We start from the raw sequence: 23252 nt of genomic DNA, 5'->3' as shown, positions 1-23252 counted from the left end.
GTTCAGTGACTCCATGACACTTTCAATTTGACTCATTAGGATTTGATTAAGAACCAGATTTGTTCTTTGTAATTTCTGTCCAGTAAAACTATTAATCTATAATCAATAGACAGGTTTATATAAAGATATAATCCATGTTTCTGTCTCATATTTGTATAGCATTAAAAGGACCTGGAACTTTTGTTTTTCCACTGAAAGCTCTGGTTTGCACACTAAATGCCATGTGGGTGAAGTTTTATGGCTGAAACTCTGATGTCCCATTCTCCTGAAGGCAGCACAGAGCTGCATCACCAGAAACCCTGAAGAGAAGAAGAGCTATGATTAATGTAGTTACAGTTCTATCCATGTTTTAATGTTGCAGAGCTCAGTCGATTTGCAAATAGTTCAAAGTTTAAACTGGCATGTTGTTCATCTTTTATCTGATCATTTTGTGGAATATTTAACAACTAGAAAATGGCACAAAATAAGAATATTTTTTTCCACTCTGATTGGCTGCTGTTAGGCCTACTCATTTTAACTTGAATGTTCATTGCATTTTTCATAGACGCCTGTGAAAATAATTTCTATTCCCATGACTTTTTTGTTCTCTGGGAAATTATTTTTGATGATAAATACAGAAACAAGCATAAAAATCAAAACATCTACAATAGTGATAGTAATATTAATGATAAAATAATAGTCAGTGCAAAGTAGCCTGCAGATTCTTTGGTGGGGGCGGTGAGGGACCTGGATAAAGGCTTGGGGGGCGCTGGGCCAAAAAAGGTTGAGAAACACTGGTTTAAAACAATTAAAGGAATACTAAGATAATATATTATGACAATTAAGCATAAGTATTCATATAAATAATTATAAAAGTATCAGTAAATTGAATTAAAAATCATTTTTATATATTTTCCAACTCTATTGAAATTTGTCCATAGTTTTTGTCAACAACGTCAGACATAAAAAGAATGTAAAAAAAATCAGGCATTATTGGGGGGATCAGAACTTCTGAGGACCCCATGACCACTTCCTTTCGTAAGAGGGATAGGCAGCTCTGGTTAGCTTATGTTATTCTTTAGTTCTTTTCTTCTGTTTTATTCCTAAATTGCTCGTCACAGCCATGATGTGTCAACACCATGACTGACAATTTACAAAACTTTGATGACATTTTGTGAAATAAATGCTTAATTTTAGTATACTGTAAATATTTAATGGAGCTGATGAGCTACAATATGGCCTCCTTCAGAATAACATATAAATTGAGGTAGTTTGGCATTTCGTCAACTCCGTCAGATCCCAGATAGCACACGACGTTAAATCAACGTTGAAATATAGTTAGAATCGTTGATTTTTGGTTGAAGTCGACAAATGATGGTGGATCAACCATCAAACAACCATCCAATCAAACTGTTGAAACTGTCATTGAATCAATGTTGTTTTGTCGTTGAAAACAACATTGTTGATAAGACTGAAATGTCTTATCAACATCAGATCAATGTTGAATCAATGTCAGCTGTTTTGCCATACCCCTTCCCCTCCTCTCCTCCTCATCAGAGCTCTGGGTGAGAGCATTTTATTAGTGATAACTCTTATGGCTCATTTTTGTAATAAGTTCAGTGTAATGAACTACCACTAATGTTCCTTCAAACCTCCACACAAACCTCCATCTAAATACACCAATACCAACAACACAGAATAAAATGAAGCCTTTACCCAGTTTCACATTATTGAAAGAAAGCTTGAAAGTCAATATTTTTGGCTCTTGGCCAGAAATGAAGTAATTGTTACAGTATACAATTTTTGTTTTAGCGTGTTTTAACCAGCAGGTGGCGAAAGACTCCACTATTTCGAGGAGATCGTCGATTGAGACAAGTAGTGCTAAAGTGCCATTAGCGTTGGTCATCTCTGGTGATGATGTCTTTCTTACCCTAAACAATATTAGTTAATAACAAAATAAAGTTTACAGCTTCGCTTTTTTGCTTTTTTACGGTACTTTTATAAAGTTGGAATATTTTATCTTTATCTTCATATGGCTCTCCTAACTAGTAAGATTTTATATTTCTTTACGTAATTAAGTATATTTCCATGGTATTCTCACTTTAACGTATCAGTTGAGTAATTTGTTCCTACATGGGCGTGTGTTAATGGGCGACGCTGTGACGTATCTCATAGTACCTTCGTTTTGTATCACACAATTTTGTCCGTGGGCGGGGTTGTTCCAGTTCCCTACAGTTCACTATGAACCGCACGGTGAACATTGTAACACATAACAAGCGCACCCATAGGACTTAGACAAGAAAATACTGGAGACTGTTGGCGCGGATGATAGACTACTACCTGCTTTCAGAGCAGCGACCAGAATTGAGGGCAGATTTACTGTCCTCCTGTGTCTGGTGTTTTGTCGCCCCTTATAGACTTTAGGGGCGTTATTAGAACGGAGAAGTAACTGATGCAGATAGTTAGCATTTAGTTTATTGTTTTTGGAATCCGTCTACCGGAGCTTGCTTTGCGCAAGCAGACGGAAATAGCTGGAAAATGCCTCCCATCGAAAAAGACACCGGCAAAAATGAACTCAAAACTAAGATACAGAAGCTTATTGACTCTAACCAAGTGGTGGTCTTCAGCAAAAGCTACTGTCCGTACTGTATCCAGGTAAGTATTTTTAGCTTAACCTAATTGAGTAGACCTTGCTTATTAGCCCGGATCTGAAACTTCGATATTTCACCCGCGAACCGCACAGGATGGGCTCGGCCTAATTGCTGGAGCTTTGCGTCGATGCTGCCACTCTGCCTCTGTCTCTTTAAGACGCAGTCCAAACTTAATATAGTTTATTTGCCTGTTCACATCTCTAAACGCAGTGGTTAATCTGAAACCGAGCAAATCTCGTATTCGCTTTGAGGAGTCTGTAAATGTGGCAAAACATTTGCTTGCATAATATCTCGCTCTTGGCGCCTGACTATTTCTTTCTTTCTTTGTTTTCTTTTTTTCTTTTTTTTAATCTGAGCCTTAAGACAACCTGTTTTCAGAGTCAGTTTGTCTAGTATTGGAAGTCAACTGTCACGTATTTTTGTTGACATACCATAACGCACGTCACGCCTTTAGTTGCGTATTCTATACTCATATATATATATATATATATATAAACACTTATTTTAGCATTTTGTCATTAATTAACAGTAATCTAAGTAAAGAAGAAATTCCTCCAGAAGAAGATTTTCCTGTAATTCTAGTTTTCTTTCTGATGTAGTAAGTTGTTTTTTATTTTCCTACAGTTCATGAACCATGATCAGTATTTTTATTTTATAAAGTTTCAGGGCTGACATTATTATCCTGATAGATTATATAAATAATATTTTGGGTACATTTTCAAACATAACAAAAAATTTGCTTTTGCACTGTAGCTAAAAACTTCAATGTATGTAATATAATGATACAACACACAAAAGTCCATAAGTGTGAAGCAAAAAGAAACGAACATGATCATCAACAATTTTTACAAACAAGTCTTTAAAAGTGTGGCATTACTGCTGTTAAGACTTGAAGTGTTTTTGGCAACTCTACAGGACTAACAAATGTAAATTAAATGTAAAAAAAAAAAATCCTTTTATTTATCCCAAAGGGAAATGAAATGCAGTTGTAGCTTTATATCATCAAAGTATATTCATCTGATTTAAATATTTTTGAATTGAATTTGAGTAGTTGTGGATGGCGACGCGGGAGTCAGGAAGGATCTTCAGTAGCAGTCATTGTTGCAATGCATCTGTAGAAGCCTCTGACTAAAGACTACTGTGACAGTGTGCCTGTGCAGACAGGATTTCCGGACTGGCGTGGTCTGGGTGACGTCATTGGTGCTGATCCGCCTCACTTGCTTATGCCGTTTCTTTTAGATAGCTGTCTGGCTGTATTGCGAGACTCTAAATCAGATTTAGGTCTTGGTCATTCTAACCCTTAAATATGCTGAGGCAATTAGTCAGATGAATCGCAATGAACAGATTTTCTTTTAAAATGCTCGTCAGCTGATTTAGTAATTGATAAATTGTTAACCGGAGTACACAGACTGAAAAAAGGCAATTTACTGAAAGAACACACTCAGAGCTGTAACTAAGCCAAAACTGTACAAACATATCTACATTTTGCATTTAAAAATAATAATAAAACACTTGATAAAAAAAATGTTTTATCCTCAGTTGGCAAAGTTTTAGCTTCGCTTTTCATGTTGATGCTAGAAGTATCTTTTTTTAGCTGCAGATTCATTCTTTATTTGAAGCAAAAATGTTTTTTTTCTTATATAAGAATAGATTTAATTTGCTTATTTGAAATTTTTTAAATGCATTTTCTAATATTGTATGAAAACGGCTTGGATGAAAAATCAGCAGACTGACTTTTTAAAATCAGGTTGTCAGAATAATGTTTAGTTTCAGTGACGTTCCTGACCCGTTTGACAGATTCTCTGACAGCTTACCTGTCTCATTCTCTGATTAATTTACACACATGTGGGCTTCTTTCCCAAACTTCTCAGGTTTGTATTTGATAAAAAAAAAAAAAAATCAATTTCCTTTCACTCCACTGTAAATGTAGTCAAATCAATGAGTCCTTTGCGAAGCTCTGCTTACAGCTTTATGGGTGGAGTGTGTTGCTGTGTGTCAGATGTTGTGGTAAAACTCTGCTGACAAAAATGCTATTTTAGCCCACAAAATGCTGTGTTTGAATAAGACCAGTTGTCTGTAACGTTTCTGATCCAAAGAGCTGCTTTTGCCCTCAGTGCTGAAAACCTGATGGGGGGAGGGGGAGGAACAACTTATTTTATTTTATTTTTTTATTTTTTATTTCCTTTATTGTTTCTGTTTTTGTTCGGTGACCTCAAGTGCTTTGAAAGGTTCCATCAGGTAAAATTGATTATTATTAACTTATTTTTGAGGACATATCTACAGAAGAAAAGAACAGTTTTATTTCTGTTTACTTTTTAAAATAACATAAAACGTAGGAGTTTTGTGGAAGCACTTTTCCATTTCACTGTAACTGGGAATATGAATCATGAAAAAATCTTAATCTGACCATATTGTCCAGTCATTTCAATAAAACGATTTCTATAGCTTCCATCTGTAGTACTGTTTAGTTTTTTGGACTTTTGGAGTTTCTGGAAATTTGAAAAAAAAAAAAGTTTAATTTTTGCACAGCGCTACAGTTTGATAGGCCTGTCATAACAGATTTTAGTGTATAAATTGTCCCAGTTATTGCTATAAACAATAATGTTGTTTTGAGACCATTTTCAAAAATACTAATGCAAGTTCACTCAATTTTGAAAAGTTCACTGCAACTGGAAGATATGTAAAATATCCGAAATAACCAAACAATAACGATCTAAAACAAAAATAAAAACTACATCCAACAGAAGCCATAAATAAAATGGATTATGAAGTAAGTCTCTGTAAACAGAATTGCCCTTCAGAAAATATGAATCAACAGAGTGGAAATCATCAAGCCAGTTTTAATTCATCATTTGATTAATTGGTACTGTGAAAGGCTTACATGTCGGTACTGTTTGGTTCTGGTGCTATTTTGTCTGTTTCCATTGAAACCACTCCAATGGAAACAGATCCCTTTTGAATATTTTCGTCACTCATAAAATGTTTTTATTTCAAAGTGTAAATCTGTTTGTGTGCAGGTGAAGGACTTGTTCAAGGAACTGAAAATCGAGTTCAACGCGATGGAGCTGGACCTCATAGGTAAGACTCAATGTAGTTTTCCTCACTTTAAAACCTGATGCTGACCTTTGAACTGGAGAAGGGCCAATATTAATATCTGTATCAGTCCTGATATTGAAAAAAAGTACTGTTTGTTCTTTTTAAACAAAGACAGGGAGCAATAAATACCTACCAGATCTACCAGAATCAACTCATTCTTAAAGCTGCAGCCTGTAGATTAGTAGTTGGATGGCAGTTTTGTTCCGCCACTCGCTGAGCTGTGATTGGCTCACACTCTCACTCAAATTAAAAACAACCAATCAGCAGCAGGAGGTGCTACAACATGGCCGCTGTGTTACATGGACAGTGAGCTGTCGCATGTCAAACAAGTTAATCATGATCTATACTGACTCCATGCACAGTGAGGCGTCTCTGGCTCAACATTGTTTCAACCTTTCCTGATTATGCTGAGTAGAGAGTTGGTTAATGGAGCTGCTTCCACTAACTAGATTACTCTGCTGGAAACGACCATTCAGTCATAACAACATGACTGATGTTCACATCCTTTACAGAACTGTGTCAGCCCTGAACTCCAGCTGGCTTCCAGATGAAGAAACAGTTTTTTTGTATCAATGTTAGCTTTAGCTGTCGGATTGAGAGCACTGATGTGAGCCGTTCAAGCTGGCAGATATTTCTGTTCCAATACTTTGTTCATCCAAGGCTGAACAACTGATGAACTTCCTCCAGCCGGGCCGGTTGTTTTCTTTAGGTATTGCTGCACCCAGAACTATTTCTTAACTCCCACATCTGTGTTGACATTGTGGTTATCAACTCTGAATAGTTGGACGTCTATGTATGCCTGTCCCAATAAGACAGCAATTGATTAATGGCACGATAAATTAAAATAAGCTCAACAATTTCCATTTGCATGATTTATTGTTTTTCTCTTTTTCTTCCAAAAACTGTCTGATAAAAGTCTTCAGTCTGGTGTTTTGGTCTCAACTAGACCTTGTTTTGAAGGACAGTTGTGTTTACAGAGACTTTATGATTCATATTATTGGTTGTTTTTGTTTTTATTTTTTTTAGAAATGTAAAACTTCTTCCAGTTTCAATGTTAGATGTTGATTAGAATTTAAAGTTAGTTGATCTTTGAGGATGTGTTCTTGAATTGCTATGCATTACAGTTATATTACTAGGAAATGGTCTCAGAACAATACTATCATTTGTCACTGCAACTTCTGAGACAATTTGTTATCCAGCAAAACTTATCTAGACCTCCATCTATATCCCTGCTCTTATTTTGAAGGAAGTAAAGACTGTTTAGCAGTTCTGTTTCCTCTTCTTTATTTTCTTTGTTTTTCAGTAACTTTATATAAAACAAGAAACGCACTGGAACAAAATAAAGAGTATCACTAGGTAGAGAAGAGCTTGTTGTTCTGCTGCTCTGTTTTGCATTTCATTGGCACATAATCCCAACAAACCTGCTGTCTGTCTCGCACTGACACCATGACCTTTTTGTCCAGAGAATGGATCCAACTACCAGGAGATGTTGCTGGAGATGACTGGGCAGAGGACAGTTCCTCAGGTCTTCGTCAACAAGACGCATGTCGGTGGTTGTGACAAAACCATGCAGGTGAGGGTCAAATGACTTCAGTACAGAGGATCTTATGGGGCGTTTGAACACACAACTTAAAGACAAGCCTGACATCCCTGCGGCTGTAGCAGGTGGTTTATTGCGAAGCTGCCTGAGAAAAAAAGACATCAGATCAGTTAGAGTCCAACTTCAGTCAACTGTCTGAATTCATGGTTTACACAGACTTTATAAAATAACTGATTGGATGACCAGGAACCAAATAGTTGGAACATTTCCAAATGAATCAGAGGATTTACCTGAAACTAGGACTGGACAATATGACTGAAAAACTTATCATGATGAAAGCATTTCATACCAGTCGATATTGATGATTGTCAATAATTATCGATTATACCAAATACCAAATTATTTCAGTATTTCAGATTTAAATATCTGAAATACTGCCAAACCGGTGATTTGATTTGTCCCATTACATCCAGCTTTCACTCCACATTGTTTTTCCCCCCCGCCCCCATTTTTAAGCAGTTATGAGATACAATTGCGAAATCTGTAGCTGTTGCGCAAGTTACTCAACAGATTGTTGCTAGGTAACCAAAGAGTGAGTTAGTTGATGCCACAAGCCTTGTTTAGTTTGCTGTGAGATGTTGACTGGGTAAAATATTTCCTCTACCAACATCTCCCAGAATGCTGTGCAGTTCTGGATTGGAGTTTAGTGAATATTCTATCAGATGTATGATCTATTGACATTGATTGCATGTCTAACGTATGTACATTGCTGTTGATTGGTTAATAAGCAAACTTTTGAAATGTTGCAAAGAAGATGTTGGTTTGGTGCAATTCCACCAGGTTACACAGTGTGATTCATCAGATGTTAGCATTACACATACTTCTACTTCCTGTATTAGACAGGAAGTAGATACTCTGACGTTGTGTACAGTCCTCGACCTTCCTCCTAATTGATTTGTTTTGCTTTTATCTACTGCAGCAAAACAAATTGTACCTAAAATTGGAAATTGAAGAGGACAGGCAAAAACTATAAATGATCTTTGTTTCTCACTTCCATTGTGTGAAATCTGACTTTTTTCATTTTTGTAACAAAGTGGAATATAAACAAATGGTTGACTGTTGTAGTTGTTCCATCCCAGTGTAGTGTGATCCTCTGGTTTTCATTTGACCAGTGCATTGTGGGAACTTTGTGTTCATGTTTGCATCAGGCTCACAAAGATGGCAGCCTACAGCAGCTCCTCAGCGGGGTAAAGGAAGCGTACGATTATGACCTGATAGTCATCGGAGGCGGATCCGGAGGCCTGGCCTGCTCCAAGGTGATCTAGTAGATTCTGCCATTCTGCTCTGGTTGCTAGGCTACTGTTGTAGCAATAAAATGCCAGCAATCTCTTGAGCCATGTGACTTCTAGTGCACTGTAAAGTCTGATTTAGAAGAGGATTGAAATATGCAACTCAATGACAATAACATTGTGGTCTACTGCTAACAGGAAGCGGCCATGTTGGGGAAGAAGGTGATGGTGTTGGACTACGTTGTTCCCACACCAACAGGAACCACATGGGGTGAGAAGCTTTGACATAAACCCAACTAGTGAATTTTCTTGTGGGCAGCCATTGTTAATCTGAACACCTGTTGTTTTCGTCAGGTCTCGGTGGAACCTGTGTGAACGTCGGCTGCATCCCCAAGAAGCTGATGCACCAGACAGCCCTGCTGTCTACGGCCATCCAGGACGCACGAAAGTTCGGTTGGGAGTTTGACGAGTCGGGTCAGGCTGCCAACCGCTGACATCCCAACAACCCAAATGGTCTCTGAAGGAGGAACCTGGCTTTAACGGCGTCTGTCTGTCTGTCTGCAGTGAAACACAATTGGGACACCATGAAGACTGCAGTCAACAACTACATCGGCTCTCTGAACTGGGGCTACAGGGTGGCGCTGAGGGACAAGAACGTCGACTACGTCAACGCCTATGCAGAGTTTATCGAACCACACAAAATCAAGGTGAACAATGGATCATTGCTGATGCATCATGACCTTTTTTAATTTTAGGCCACAGCAGTCACAAAAAACATAATGTCTTGGAGGGGATATTTGATAAACTAAGTAGTCAGTAATTGAGGACATGAAGTAATGGAACCATAGGAACCTCCTGCACAGATATTCAGCCCAGTTTACTCCGGCACCCCTAAATAGAGTCCACTACTTTGAACATGAGTTAACCAAAGTCATCATTAAGACCAAGGAACACAACAGACATGACAAACACACATACAGAAAACAATGTTTTACATCTTGTATGTGATCAGAGCTCTGTGGTGTAAACATTTTAAATTATCATCTTTGTTCTGTCAGGCAACAAACAAACGAGGGAAGGAGACATTTTACACAGCAGCCAGGTTTGTGTTGGCTACAGGGGAAAGGCCACGTTACCTGGGAGTCCCTGGAGACAAAGAGTACTGCATCACCAGGTGAGCACACACACACACACACACACTCTGTTAAGAGCCTTGGAGGTTTGGGGGGCGACGGGTGTGCTCTGCCCACCCGTCAGTCCCCTGTAAATACAAACCCTTTATTATTATTAAAGGTGGACTCTGTCTGTGTCTGGTTGGTTCACTCATAGCTCTGGAGGCTGTTGTCTCTGGATGCTGCCTGCCTGTTTTTCTTTTCCCAGTTTGAAATAGTTTATACAACTCCAGTCATTCTGTTTTTTTTGTTTTGTTTTGTTTTTTTTATAGTAGGATCCTGTGCCGCTAATTTCAGTTTAAAATCATTGGCTCAGCTCCAGTTTTTTGCTCTGTTTTAATAATGCGGGTCAGTGGACCGACATCCTGCTGCTTTATGAGCTCAACATATAAATCCCATTTTTGCAGTGAAGTTTTTAAGCATTGTTTGGCCTTCTAATATCTCTAGTTGTTCATGAATCTTATATAAAATGGTTTGCATATCTCTAGTCATGGTTTGCTTTATTAATGCAGGTGGATTAATAAAATAAAAAAAAACTAACATCAGTTAACTGGTATTAGTTATGTATTACCAACAAAAAAGGAGATTCAGCATTTATTGGATAAAATGTTTTAAATTACTTAGTAAATGGTGATTGCCTATTTTTGTAAGTGTTGATGTTAAGATGGCTGCTGGTGTTAACTTGGAGTTTGAATTCAGCTTTTAGAATATTCCCAGAGCTGGAAACTGCTACGTCATTTTCATTGGCACTTATAAAGCAAGTTACTTGACATTAATTATGAAAGCCAGATTTGTGGATCATAAAACTTATCGCTCTGCAGAGTTCATTGAACATCCTAAAAATGCGGGGGGGAGTTATATACAGTGTAAAATTACTGTAAAACTACTTCGAGCTCGAAATGAGAAAGCTAGTGATGCGCCGATCCACTTTATTTCAATTTCAGTTTTGATACCAATACCAATATCTGAGGTTTAATATGTGAGGTTTAAAATCGGCCGTTGCAGGAAAACGCAGCTTAAAGCACAAATTGTCCTTGATTTGTTTCAATATCTGGACCGATACAGATATTGTCAAATATTACAGATACAATACAGAATTAACAGACTGCTAAATGGGATTTAATGGTTACCGGAGTTGTGGTTTGTGTCGTTTTTGCTCCGTTCACCAGTGACGACCTGTTCTCGCTGTCCTACTGCCCGGGGAAGACGCTGGTGATCGGAGCGTCCTACGTGGCTCTGGAGTGCGGCGGCTTCCTAGCCGGCTTGGGCCTCGACGTCACTGTCATGGTGCGCTCCATCCTGCTGAGGGGCTTCGACCAGGACATGGCCAACCGCGCCGGAGCACACATGGAGACACACGGAGTCAAATTCATCCGCAAATTTGTGCCGACAAAGGTGTGTGTATGGGCGTGTGTGTGTTGTTCTTGCCATCTCCCATAAAACGTGTCACTCTTGTATTTTGCATAATGGAAGTTGCAAGTTATCTCCACTGTTGCAGACTTTGCACTGTGCATAACTTCTAATTGAGCCCTGTTTGATCTTTTTTTTTAAGCCATAGATAAACATTTGTCTGTGTGTATCAGATCGAGCAGCTGGAGGAAGGCAGCCCCGGCAGGCTGAAGGTAACGGCCAAGTCCACAGAGACGGACGAGACAATGGAGGACGAGTACAACACGGTGTGTGGATCTCTGATCAGCTGATCATTCTTCACCTTATCAGTCTGTGTTTGGAATCTGAACCACTTCCTCCTATATCTCTTTTTTTTGTTTTGCTCCCCCCAACCCTTGATGAAATCCAAACTATTTTTTTCCATTTTGTTTAAGTTGTCCTTACATTTATTTTGTGACCAAATAGGTTAAAGTTTGACAAAAAGTCATTGTAGTGGGTCTAGTTTTAGCAGTCTTGCAGCTTCTAAGGGGAAGGAAGTGATTTATTATCAGTTTTTTCTTTTTTTTTTTTTGGTCTCCATTTAAATTCCATTTGAATTCTATGCAAATAATTGAGCAACCCCGCAGGACTTCCTGTAACTAACCAGGCCCTCTGTCTGTCTGTCCCTCAGGTGTTGATTGCAGTGGGTCGGAACGCATGCACAGATAAGATCGGCCTGGACAAGGCAGGGGTCAAAGTGAACCCAAAGTAAGACTCCTTTGCTGCGCCGCCTCTCTCTGCGCTGTCCCTTTAAGACTGGACGTACAGTCACAGTGATTCAGCACTTCTGGCTCTGCTGGGGGAACTGAAGGGTGCTGGGGGGAGGGGGCCAGGTTGAGGGGGTTGTTATGGAGATATGAAAGGTGACTGGTTGGTAAAATGATAACATCAGCATGTGGTTACCAACAGGAAGTGAACTGCTGAAGTTTCATGATCAAAACTGTCCTTTTCTTGTTTTTTGCTCAGCTTTTCTCTCATGACTTAATGCTGAAACAGATGTGAACGGTCTTTGACTGGACCCCAGGATCTGTTTAGTGAATAACTTGGCAGCTGAGCCTGAAGCTGTTCTCAGTCATATGAACGGTCTTATGATCATAGTAATATACAGTTTGAGCTGCTCTGTGTTTCAATGAGCATGTGAAATATTAACACTCTCTTCATGAATTCTACTACAGTGTGTGTTCAGGCTGACCTTGGACCCAGTTTTTTATCTTTGCTGTGTCATGGTATGCCGTTCTTCAGTGTATAGTGAATCATGAGGGTAGAAGGCTAAAGCTGATTTGCTTCTGTATTACTGGCTCATAATTAGAATGAAAGCATGTTTGATGCAAATGAGACATTTTACTGAAAATGTTTTGAGATGGAAGGTTTTAGATTCAACACAAAGTATTGAACCTAAAACCATTCAATACTTTTGCTTTCTTTTGCAAAAGAAAGCAAAAGCTTTACTTTTGCTTTCTTTGTTTCTTTTTTATTTGAGTAAATATAAATACCACAAATGTCAACTTTACTTAAAATCAGACCTTGGAATGTCCAGAGCTGCATTTTATTGACTTATAAAACTAATCAAAACTAAATGCAGCAAAAGGTTTTTAAAGAAATAGTGACCAAATTCTGTTCTTGTTGCTAAGAATAGACAAGAAAAGTAAAAAAAAAAAACAAAAAGACAAAATGTGGCCCTTGATCAGTTTGAACTTGATGGATTTTGGCCCATGCACCAAAACGTTTAGACATCTCTGCATCCAGTGTACCTCTGTGGGTTCACTGTCACTGACCTTCCAGCAGGTCAGTGACAGTGATGAGATACAAAATATTGCGACAAAGTTGCTAAGTTGGCAACTATAGGGTGACTATTGTTGACCTTGCACGTGTAGTCAGGACCTGGTGGTGTTTCATTGATCAATGTGACTAAAGTTAAACTCTGTGAGTTTCTCTACATCTTGCTAGGACAATAGTCCTTAAATCCTAGAAATGTTCTTCAGGTGATAGAAGGCTGATTTTATGTGTCTGAAGGTTCAGTGAAGAAGCTTTATTGTTTGTATTATTCTTGTTTTAATGTGTCTAATTTGAAGTACCTGCTAAATGTTAACACTCATTGATGATGAATGGTGACTTGAACTTGACTTCTGCTTTTGTTGTATTTAGATTAGTTTTAATCTTGCCGTTTCTTCCTTCCCTCTTTGTTAACCCGCTGAACTATTTTCCCAGAAATGGAAAGATTCCAGTGAACGACGAGGAACAGACCAACGTGCCCCACATCTACGCCATCGGAGACATTCTGGAGGGAAAGTGGGAGCTGACGCCCGTCGCCATCCAAGCTGGGAAGTTACTGGCACGCCGTCTATACGGCGGATCCAATGTCAAGGTACAGCCTGGTCTCCAGTCCCTCTAATGCCAACTGCACAGTCTCTAAGGCGGTGCAGGGCCCCCTGATAAGTGTGTGTGTGTGTGTGTGTGTCCGTCTGTGCGCAGTGTGACTACATCAACGTTCCCACCACGGTTTTCACCCCGCTGGAGTACGGCGCCTGTGGCCTGTCAGAGGAGAGAGCCACTGAGCTGTACGGCCCGGACAACATCGAGGTGAATAATTCATCAGAGGTTCAGCTGACTGGGATCCTGTCCACTTTGTCTCTTTGTCAAATAAAGAGTTCAAATAAAATATTTCTGGTGATAATCAGGCTTGTTTCTTTTAAGTAAGTCTGATCTAACCAGTTTGTCTCAAGACCTTTAGTCTTGCACTCATTCATTGTTGTAAGCAGGAAATTTAGCAGCTTTAGATGGACTTTTAAAGTATTTTTGGAATGTATTAAAGGTGCTCTATGCAATTTTTATTTATTAATTTTTTAAAAGCATATATACATATTTGTTACAACTGTCACCATGTCGTGACAGTTTAAGATGGATAATCTGTGAAAAGATGGATCTTCTCCACCTCCTGCCTGAGCTGCTGTTGCCATCTGAATAAACGCACCAAAAGCAACCAATCACAGGGAGGAAGAGCGTCTTAGCGCTGTCAATCATCCTCATGTACTTGCAGGAAGACCATTTATTTGTTGTCATTGGTAGCCATGCTAACTAGCCTAGCATTCACAACAGGCTATGCTAGCTGTAGCGTAACAGAGCAGGCGGTGGATGAGCAGCACCACAAGTAGGGGTGACTGACAGCATTAAGACCTGCCTCCTGGCTTTGATTGTTTTCAGATGGGAGTGGGGAGAAGGCGGAGAAGTTTTTTTTTTTATTTTGATCATCTGTCTCAACATACTGTCACTACATAGTGACTGTTTCATCAAATGTAAAAAAAAAATAAAATAAATATATATACACATACATACATACTGCAGCTTTAAGGGATAAATGTTTTATTTAATGTCTTCACATACGTGTCTGACCTTGATTTTTGTGTAACAGGTGTACCACAGTCTGTTCTGGCCTCTGGAGTTCACTGTGCCGGGCCGCGACAACAACCAATGCTATGCCAAGATCATCTGCAACAAACTGGACAGCGTACGGTTTCAGCAGATTTATCTACCTCTGTCCACTGTTCTGTCCTATCAGTTTATTGTTTTCATTGTTGCCTTTCAGGACCGAGTCATCGGGTTCCACTACCTGGGGCCAAACGCCGGGGAGGTGACACAGGGCTTCGGTGCCGCCATGAAATGTGGTGCGACCAAGGAGCAGTTTGACATCACCATCGGCATCCACCCGACCTGCGCTGAGGTAGGAGCAGCACGCCAACCTTTTTTATTCTGATTAAAATGTCGCTACAAATTGAGTCCTGAAGCGTAAAAAAGGGATATTTTACTTCCTGTGTGAGGGCACCATCCTCATGCTTCTGTTATCGTCTCCTAGACGATCTCTAATTGTCTTAAGAAGATGTTGAGTTGAATTATGGATCAGTTTTATTGTTGTGATGGATAGGGTGAATTAGCTTAATAATGGAGTAGCATTACACATTCATTATGTTAATGTGTAACAGGGCTAATTGCTGCACATTAGGTTGTTCTGTTTCCTTGCTGAGGTTTTTTGAAGGGCAATTTTGCTTAGAGACTTCATAATCCATTTTATTTATGATTTAAGTTATAAATGGTTTTTCAGTTGTATTTATTTATTTTGTTTTATTTATTTAAAATATTTTCTGGCTCCAGTGCTTATGTTTTTTTGCTTTTCTTTTTTTTTTTTTTTTTTTTTTACAAATTTTACATTTATTGGTGTTTGAGAGGGCAAACTTGGATTATGCCATTATCAATATATCACTTGAAAATTGTCTCAAAAAATCTTATAGACTATTACAATAATTACTGGAGCAATAGATCATTTAGGACAGCCATCCAGTTGCCCTCAGTGTTTGAGTCAAATGTTTAAAGTTGACAGAAATTTTTAAAAATATGACTTGGTAATCATGTGTTTGAAGACTTTAACAATACCTAAACACCAACTATGAAGTATTGAAGACTACATTTAATTAATTAATGCAATTAAAATAAGTCTTAAGTCACAGATAAAGGATCAAAAGATGTTGCAAAAATTGTCACTTCATTTGCTGACAAGTCACAAATAAAGTCTGAAGTTGTTGTTGTAGAGACAGGAAGTGGTCAGAGGTCTGGTGAATTTAAAACAAACAGAAAGAAAAACCAAAAAAAGGACACCTGACCTCATTCTCTCTATGTTTTGACATCCTGACCATACTGATGCTGTACTTCAAACCGTTTCACCAGAGAAATTATAATAAGCAACACTTAGCCTGGGGCCATGGGGTCCCCCAAGTACACTGAGTGGAAACCCTAGTCCTGTTGACTGCTACATTAAAGATTAATTTATTTTGAGTCTTTTTACAAATCTCTACCTGGAGTGCCAATAATTCTGCCTGCTTCTCCAGGCCTTTTACCAAGCAACATTTCCATAACGATTGCCTCTTCCCCCTGCAGGTCTTTACCACCTTGGAGGTGTCAAAGAGGTCGGGTGGAGACATCACCCAGTCTGGTTGCTGAGGTTAAACCCCGCCTGTTTAGCAGGCTGTGCTCATATTGGACTCTATCCTGTCCTGCTGGTTCCCAACCAGAGGTCACAGGGTCGAAGATGCTTGTTTAGACATCATACACAGCACTAAGGGTCTGATATGAAGGTAGCCTGTTGAACGGCGGGGTCACTCGTCTGGCCTCCATCGGTCTGTCCACTTCTCAGAGGAGCTCCAGCATGCATGCCTACGGAAACATATGTGTGTTTGGAGTTTTTATGACGTTCTGGCCCGTAACCTAGCATACTCAGGTGGGCGAGGATCGATGTCCTTCTGCAGAGGATCCCGACGGTGGCGCCAGTCCTTCGTCCAAACCCTCCCAACTGTTCTCCACTTGCAAGCAGAGGGTGCACAGACTGAAAACTGCTTACCGCGTGGCTTTAGTGCGTGTGAACATCGTCATGATTCCACATGCTTTCTCTTCAATTCAACATCAGTCTGAAGTGTATGCTTGTTCAACATGACCGTTTTAAGTTTAGGAAACTTCTAAGAGAACATAATCTCCTTCTGAGCCTGCAAGCTTCGAGATCTGCTTTTAGTATTTTCAGTCTGAACAGTTGTGTTGGCGTGAGTTGTATCCACAATTAATTTATCTTGTGTGTTCTGCCTCTTCATCGTGTATATAAAGGTACATTTAGTCTTCAGTCACTGTGGGACATTAATCATCTGTATACATGACAAGTTTGTTGGTGTCAAACTCCTCTAGACCACTGTTTTTCTTCCACACTTAATAAAAGATTCATTCACATTTAACATGTGGTAACTTGTTTTTCCGAGTCGTCTTTGAATACACCTTGAGGGAGTTTACTACTACTAATGCAAGAGTGACCCCACTGTTATGTTTTGAAAAATACAAATAATGCTTACTTATGGGAAGATGGACCATAGTATTTAACATTTTTCTATAAGTAAACATGTTTTAAATGCTCTAGTATTTGATGTTCTATAATTAATACCATGGTCACAATATCTGAGTTATATTTCCATAATAATCATAACAGTGGTCAAATAGGAGTGTTTATTTGACCGTCTTTCTTTCCATTTGTTTGTTCCCCTCCCCCACAGTATACGTTCACAACATACGGTGGTCAGGTCACAGAATATGGTTTAACACCTGTGGCTCACCGGGAGACGTGCTGCTGAGCTGCACAGTTTGTGCCAGAAAAAAAGGGGGGAAAACCTTTCCATTTTTTCAAAATAAATCGTGTAAGTTAAGTAATGCTGTTCCATACATATGTTAGCTAAATTATGCTAAGCTTGTTAGCAAGATTGCCAATGTTGACGTCACTGGTAGGCATAGCCTGCGGCGCAGTGGTTGATGGGATATGAGCGCCATCTTGAAGGGCAACAAATAATCATATCCGTCGAAAACAAAACTTTCTCGCAGATTCTTTAAAAATTTAAGTAGGTTAGAATTACTTAGCAATGGTTCGAACCTGTTGTGTTGTTGGATGTAACGTCCGGTCACACGACCGGAGTGGTAAAAAGATAGAAAACGGACTTTCGTTTCATTGTTTTCCTGCATGGAAACAACGGGAGGGAGAACATGTTTCTGAGCTAACGAAACGAAGACGAATGGCCTGGATATCAGCGGTGAAACGTCCTGATATAAACTTCTCCAGCATTCCAAGATACATACAAGTTTGTTCCAAACATTTCCATTCTGGTGAGTGTCTAAATTCGCTTTGTTGGTGTTGTGCCACACGTTTTTGCCACGACTTTGTTCGGATGTACTCACGTTTAGTTCATGCTTAGGTCACAGATGGTAAACACGACCTGGTTTATGCATATTTTTTGTATGTAACGTGTGTTGTATTCTAATGTGGTTTTATGAATACCGTACAGCACTGTGGTGCAGTTAATAGCTGTTTTTAAAGTGCTTTATCAATGAAATTAACATTAGATGAAATAAACTGCTTGCATTGTTCTAGTGTTGCCAGTTTCACATTAGTAACGCTGATCTGTGTTCTCATATGTCCTCTTCAAGGCAAACCTTCATATGAAATGGATGAGCAGAATCCAGACTGGGTTCCAACTCTGCTGATGAGTCCCCCCTCAAATATGTCGACATCAGACCGACGTTCTCGTCGAAAGAGGCGCCGCAGCGGTGCAGCTGAAGACCATATAGCGACGGACATGTCGGATCGACAGCTGGAGGAGCAGGTTCCAGAGACTCCATCAGAAACCCCAGAAGAGCCAAATAATAAACACACAACAGTACAAACTATAAAAGAGGAACTCAGTGAGGCTGTAGGTCGGGAAGACGAACATGAACCAGCATCAAAAAGGCAACCAACCAAATGTCAGTTGTGTGAAGAGAGGATGGCAGAAGTAAACCGTCTGTTACAGGAGAACAGGGAGCTCAGGTCCGAGCTCAACAAAAGACTGCTGGCCGAAAATTTTTTTAAGGATGACACAAAAAAGGTCACATATTACACAGGACTTCCTTGCTTTGCTGTCTTGTTGTCGTTGTTTAACACTGTTATGCCTTTTCTCCCAGCATCAAAAAAACTTTCACAATTTCAAATGGTTGTACTTACACTGATGCGTCTTAGACTTGATCTGCCTGTTCAGCATCTCTGCCATCTTTTTAATGTGTCACACAAAACTCTGTCTGATACCTTTGCTGACACCCTAGATGTATTGTACACACGCCTTAAGCCAGCGGTGAACTGGCCTGAGAGGCATTGCTTACAAGCCGACATGCCGCCTCAGTTTTTGAAAACATTTGGAAAGCGTGTGGCAATTATTGTCGACTGTTTTGAAATAGGCACAGAAAAGCCCTCAAATTTAAAAGCACGTGCGCAGTCCTTCTCTCAGCACAAAGGTAGACACACAATGAAATACCTGATTGGGATCACACCGCATGGTTCAATTTCTTTTATTTCTAATGGATGGGGCGGGCGAGCATCAGACAAGCACATAGCAGAAAACTGTGGCATTCTCTCCAATTTATTACCTGGGGACATTGTGTTAGCTGGCAGAGGATTTGATGTTAAAGACAGTGTAGGAATGATGTGCGCTGAGGTCAAAATGCCCTCATTCACTAAAGGGAGAGGTCAGCTCGACGCTAAAGATGTCGAAGACACACAAGCTGTAGCTCACCTCAGAATCCATGTGGAAAGAGTGATCAGTTGCATGACAAACAAATACAAAATGTTGCACAGAACTGTGCCAATAACTTTGCTGCTCACATGTGAGGGAGAAGAGACGACACTTCTTGATAAGATTGTGTATGTGTGCTGCAGTTTGGTGAACATGATTGTAAAGTCTAACGCAAAAGAAACCTCCACATGTTGACATGTAAAACACAGACTGGAAAAAAAAAGTTTGCTGCACTCTTTGTTTTGAACTTTTTGTAGCAGCTGCTTGTACTGTTTTTTGCAAAAATGTGCATTGTAAGAAATGGATTTGCACAAATTGTTTTGTGTTGAAATGTTTGTACAGTTGAATACTAACATGGACTTGACTGATTTCTCTCATTTAATAAATGTTCTTGTGGTGAACATTCCTAAGACGTTTTATTCAAACACCAAGTAACAGTTTAATATTTCAGGTAACAAGCATACATGTAATGAAATAGATCCTATTTTTAAATTAGCACTTCGTGGAATTAAAGTAAACAATTATACAGTCAGACATTTCACAGTAAACATTTCACATAAGTAAACTGAAATGGAGTCCATCTTTAAACATTTGATGTGATTAAATATGTCAAAGTAAATATTAAAGGTGATAAGAAAACATGATAAAAAAAAGATTCCAAATGTACTTTTGATGTATGTTAAATAAATACATCAAATGTATATATGTACATACATAAAACAAATGTACATATAGTGTATTTTTGATGTACATCATGTTAAATACATCAAATACATTTGATGTATTTAACATATTTCAGGTCAGAAGTAAACAGGTAATGAAGCAGATCCTATTTTAAAGTAAACATTTTATGTAATTAAACATTCCAGCTAACAAACATTGTCTGATGTAATACATTTTATAGAAAACTTGCTTCACAACAGTAAGTGCAAACATAAGTCTATGCATTATTTACATGCTGTTAGATTATTCTGTGTCCCTTGAAGCTGGAGGACAGTCCAGAGCTCTGATAAATATCTACCTACAAACTCTGGAAGGTAAATATTTTGAAAGAAGTTTTGCACTTTTTGTAGTCGTGGTTCCCAGGATTCCTGTGAAAAGACACGGACGACCAGGTCACGGCGGTTTGATGTTACAGAAAAATCTCAGTTTGCACCTGTTTATAGTGCAGATGATGTTTCTTCAGGTGAAGTTTGTTGCCAGACAGCTGGATGGAAAAGTTTTTGTCGTTTGCATCCACAGCTGCTCTTTGTGACTACTAGCTGTAATTTTAATGTAGACGTTTTGCACGTCACCCTCATGATTCACACCACAAACACTATTACTACACATCGTATTACCACCCAAATGTCAAATTTCCATAACTTTTTGTGAGTAATGTATACCAGTTTAGCCTGTCATTCACAGGTTGTCATTCACAACAGGGGTGTCATCTAAAAGTTGCAGGACAGCGGCCCTTGAGGACTGGAGTTTGACACCCCTGTCACGAGAGGACCCAAATTTGGGTTCTCTCGTGAATGACAGGTTAAACGACACATGTAAACACATATTTCATCTACACTTTCACTCACCTGTTGGGATGTAATAGCCTTGTTTGGCTGTTATGTGTCCAAAAGTATTTATCAATAAAACAAACCAATCAAAGACAAAATGACCAAGTCTGGACACCAACTGATGCCAGAAACCAAAGGCCAAACAGTTCTGTTTTACTCAACGTGTTGTTCTGTCAGTACCAGCCTGGATGAGACGTGGAGGAACGAATGAGTGAATCCAAACACTGCACATATCATAAACACAACTTTTTTTAATTCAAAAAGTTGTTTTGAATATAAAAAACATGAAAATCATACATTTAAATTTATGATTTTAATCATTCCTGATTATCTGCTGCACTGCCAATGTTTGACAGCTTCTTTACTGGAGAAAAACAGATGTTAAATTTGTTTTATGCACGTTAACGATTCATACATCTCCAAACAAAGATCACTTCTGGGGAAAAAAACAGATCACAATCTTATTTTTCTCTGCTCAAGAATGTAAACACCTTGTTCAGAGGAAACCTGTAATAAGAAGAACAATCAGAAGATGGTCACAGGAAGCTGAGGGTCGTTTTGAGGCCACGGACTGGGATGCACTGTGCCAGCCACATGGAGATGACATCAATGAAATGACCGTGTGGTCAACACCATACCAAAGTTTGGTGCTGACCAAACTTTCGTATGGTCAACACTATCTCCATCAAAACAGTGAAACGCTTCCTTAGCTGACAGAACTACCAAACAAGAAAAACAGCATTCAGGGAAAGAGACAATTGAGAAAACAGAAGCAACTTAAAGTCAAGATTATGGACAATAAGGAAATAGAACAGAAAGATGCTAGAGAGCAGGAACCATGTCAGAGGGTTTTATCATCAAATCACTGCTAAAAAAGAATAATCTGGACAAATCAGTGTTGCAGAATTACAGGCCGACGTCCAACCTCCCACTCATCAGCAAAATGATTGAAAAAGCTGTTTAAACAATTAAATAGCTCTCTAACTATAACCAACTGCTTTGATGTCTTCCAGTCTGATTTCTCACCCAGTTCTAAAGTCCCTACACTGGCTCCCTGTAGCTCAGAGAATAAACTATAAAATACTGTTGTTAGTTTATAAATCATTGAACAGCTTAGCACCACAATACATTAAAGATCTGCTGTTGTCGTAGCAACCTTCTAGACTCCTCAGGTTCTGGTTCTGGTTGTGGTTCTGCTCTGCATCCCCAGAACCAGAACCAAATGAGGAGAAGCAGCATTCAGCTTCTATGCACCACAAATCTGGAACAAACTTCCAGAAAACTGAAAAACAGTTGAAACACTGAGTCCCTTAAATGTAGATTAAAAACCCACCTATTTAGAGTTGCTATTGAAACATAATCGATTAAAAATGTAATGATGGCACTTGATTAAATGTAAATGTTTTGATTGTTGATTCTATTTTGCAAAACTTTGTGTTTTTATGATGTAAAGAACTTTGAAATGTCTTGTTGCTGAAATGTGCTATACAAATAAAATTTGATTGATTGATTGATTGATTGATTGATTGATTGATTGATTGATTGATTGATTGATTGATTGATTGATTGATTTGCTGTTAATATTAGTGGGCAAATTACTTAACAGTACGAACCCTATTATTATTAATCAGGTGTGGTCAAACACACCTGAACCAAATAACTTAATAACTTCATCTGTATGCAGTGAGGGCAATTAACAAGGGGCAATTCAGACAGGTGAACCATCGTCACCTAATATGAAGCTTTTATGGGGAGAAGTCGGAGAACCCGAACAGAACCCGCAAATGTTTATGTTTTATTGTTTGAATATTTTGATTGATTCTTCTGACATTTATTTGCATATTTAATTTGTTTTGTGCTTGTTAATTTGTTTTGTGCTTAATTTGTTTTGTGCAATGTGAATGATTCACCTGATCATTCACATTGATCAGGTGAATGTTATATGTGATATGAAGTTATTTTAGGTGTGGGTGTGTGGAGAGAAAATAATTGCAAATGGTTCAGCAAAATGGTTTTTGCACATGTCTTTAGATATGACTAAGGACATGTTGATGGTGACGTTTCTCCAGATTTCCTGTTTGTTTCGGAACAACCCTGAATGGAGCCAGTTGTGCACTTTGCTGATAAGCAGGGATTTTAGAAAAAGGCTTATTGAGACTCAGCTTCTTGGGAATATCTCAGATCACCTGGAGAAAACTTGAAAAAGTTTTTTGTGTATTTGTGAGTGTGCTTGTCTGCACGCGCGTGTGTGTGTGTGTGTGTGTGTGTGAGCTAGGTCTTATTGTCTGCCAATGAACTAATTGTGGGTGGTTTTAGGTAAGGCAAACAGCATGTTGTAGAGGGACACATTCCACCATCTCCCCCTGTGGTTGGACTGCTGTGGCTCAGTTCTGTCACACGTCTCATCTGCACTACATCCATGTT

At 39.0% G+C, this 23252-nt stretch overlaps 2 protein-coding genes across 2 annotated transcripts; both read left to right on the top strand.

Moving 5' to 3' along the window:
- Positions 1–2268: 2268 nt before the first annotated feature.
- On the top strand, positions 2269–16930 carry txnrd3 (thioredoxin reductase 3). The gene is made up of 16 exons (XM_007560882.2): positions 2269–2634; positions 5648–5708; positions 7190–7299; positions 8475–8582; positions 8754–8826; positions 8910–9029; positions 9120–9262; positions 9614–9729; positions 10897–11122; positions 11311–11403; positions 11787–11863; positions 13364–13520; positions 13628–13735; positions 14565–14660; positions 14739–14873; positions 16082–16930. The coding sequence occupies exons 1-16, from the start codon at positions 2518–2520 to the stop codon at positions 16142–16144; spliced, it is 1803 nt and encodes a 600-aa protein (XP_007560944.1). The 5' UTR covers positions 2269–2517; the 3' UTR covers positions 16145–16930.
- Positions 16931–17481: 551 nt separating this feature from the next.
- LOC103144082 (uncharacterized) lies at positions 17482–19681 on the top strand. The gene is made up of 2 exons (XM_007560881.2): positions 17482–17836; positions 18158–19681. Exons 1-2 carry the CDS (start codon positions 17596–17598, stop codon positions 19468–19470), a joined length of 1554 nt encoding a protein of 517 aa, XP_007560943.1. The 5' UTR covers positions 17482–17595; the 3' UTR covers positions 19471–19681.
- Positions 19682–23252: the final 3571 nt, after the last annotated feature.

Source organism: Poecilia formosa, unplaced genomic scaffold (genome assembly GCF_000485575.1).
Source record: "Poecilia formosa unplaced genomic scaffold, Poecilia_formosa-5.1.2 Scaffold121, whole genome shotgun sequence".
Classification (NCBI taxonomy): domain Eukaryota; kingdom Metazoa; phylum Chordata; class Actinopteri; order Cyprinodontiformes; family Poeciliidae; genus Poecilia; species Poecilia formosa.
This window is presented reverse-complemented; position numbering and strand designations above follow the sequence as displayed.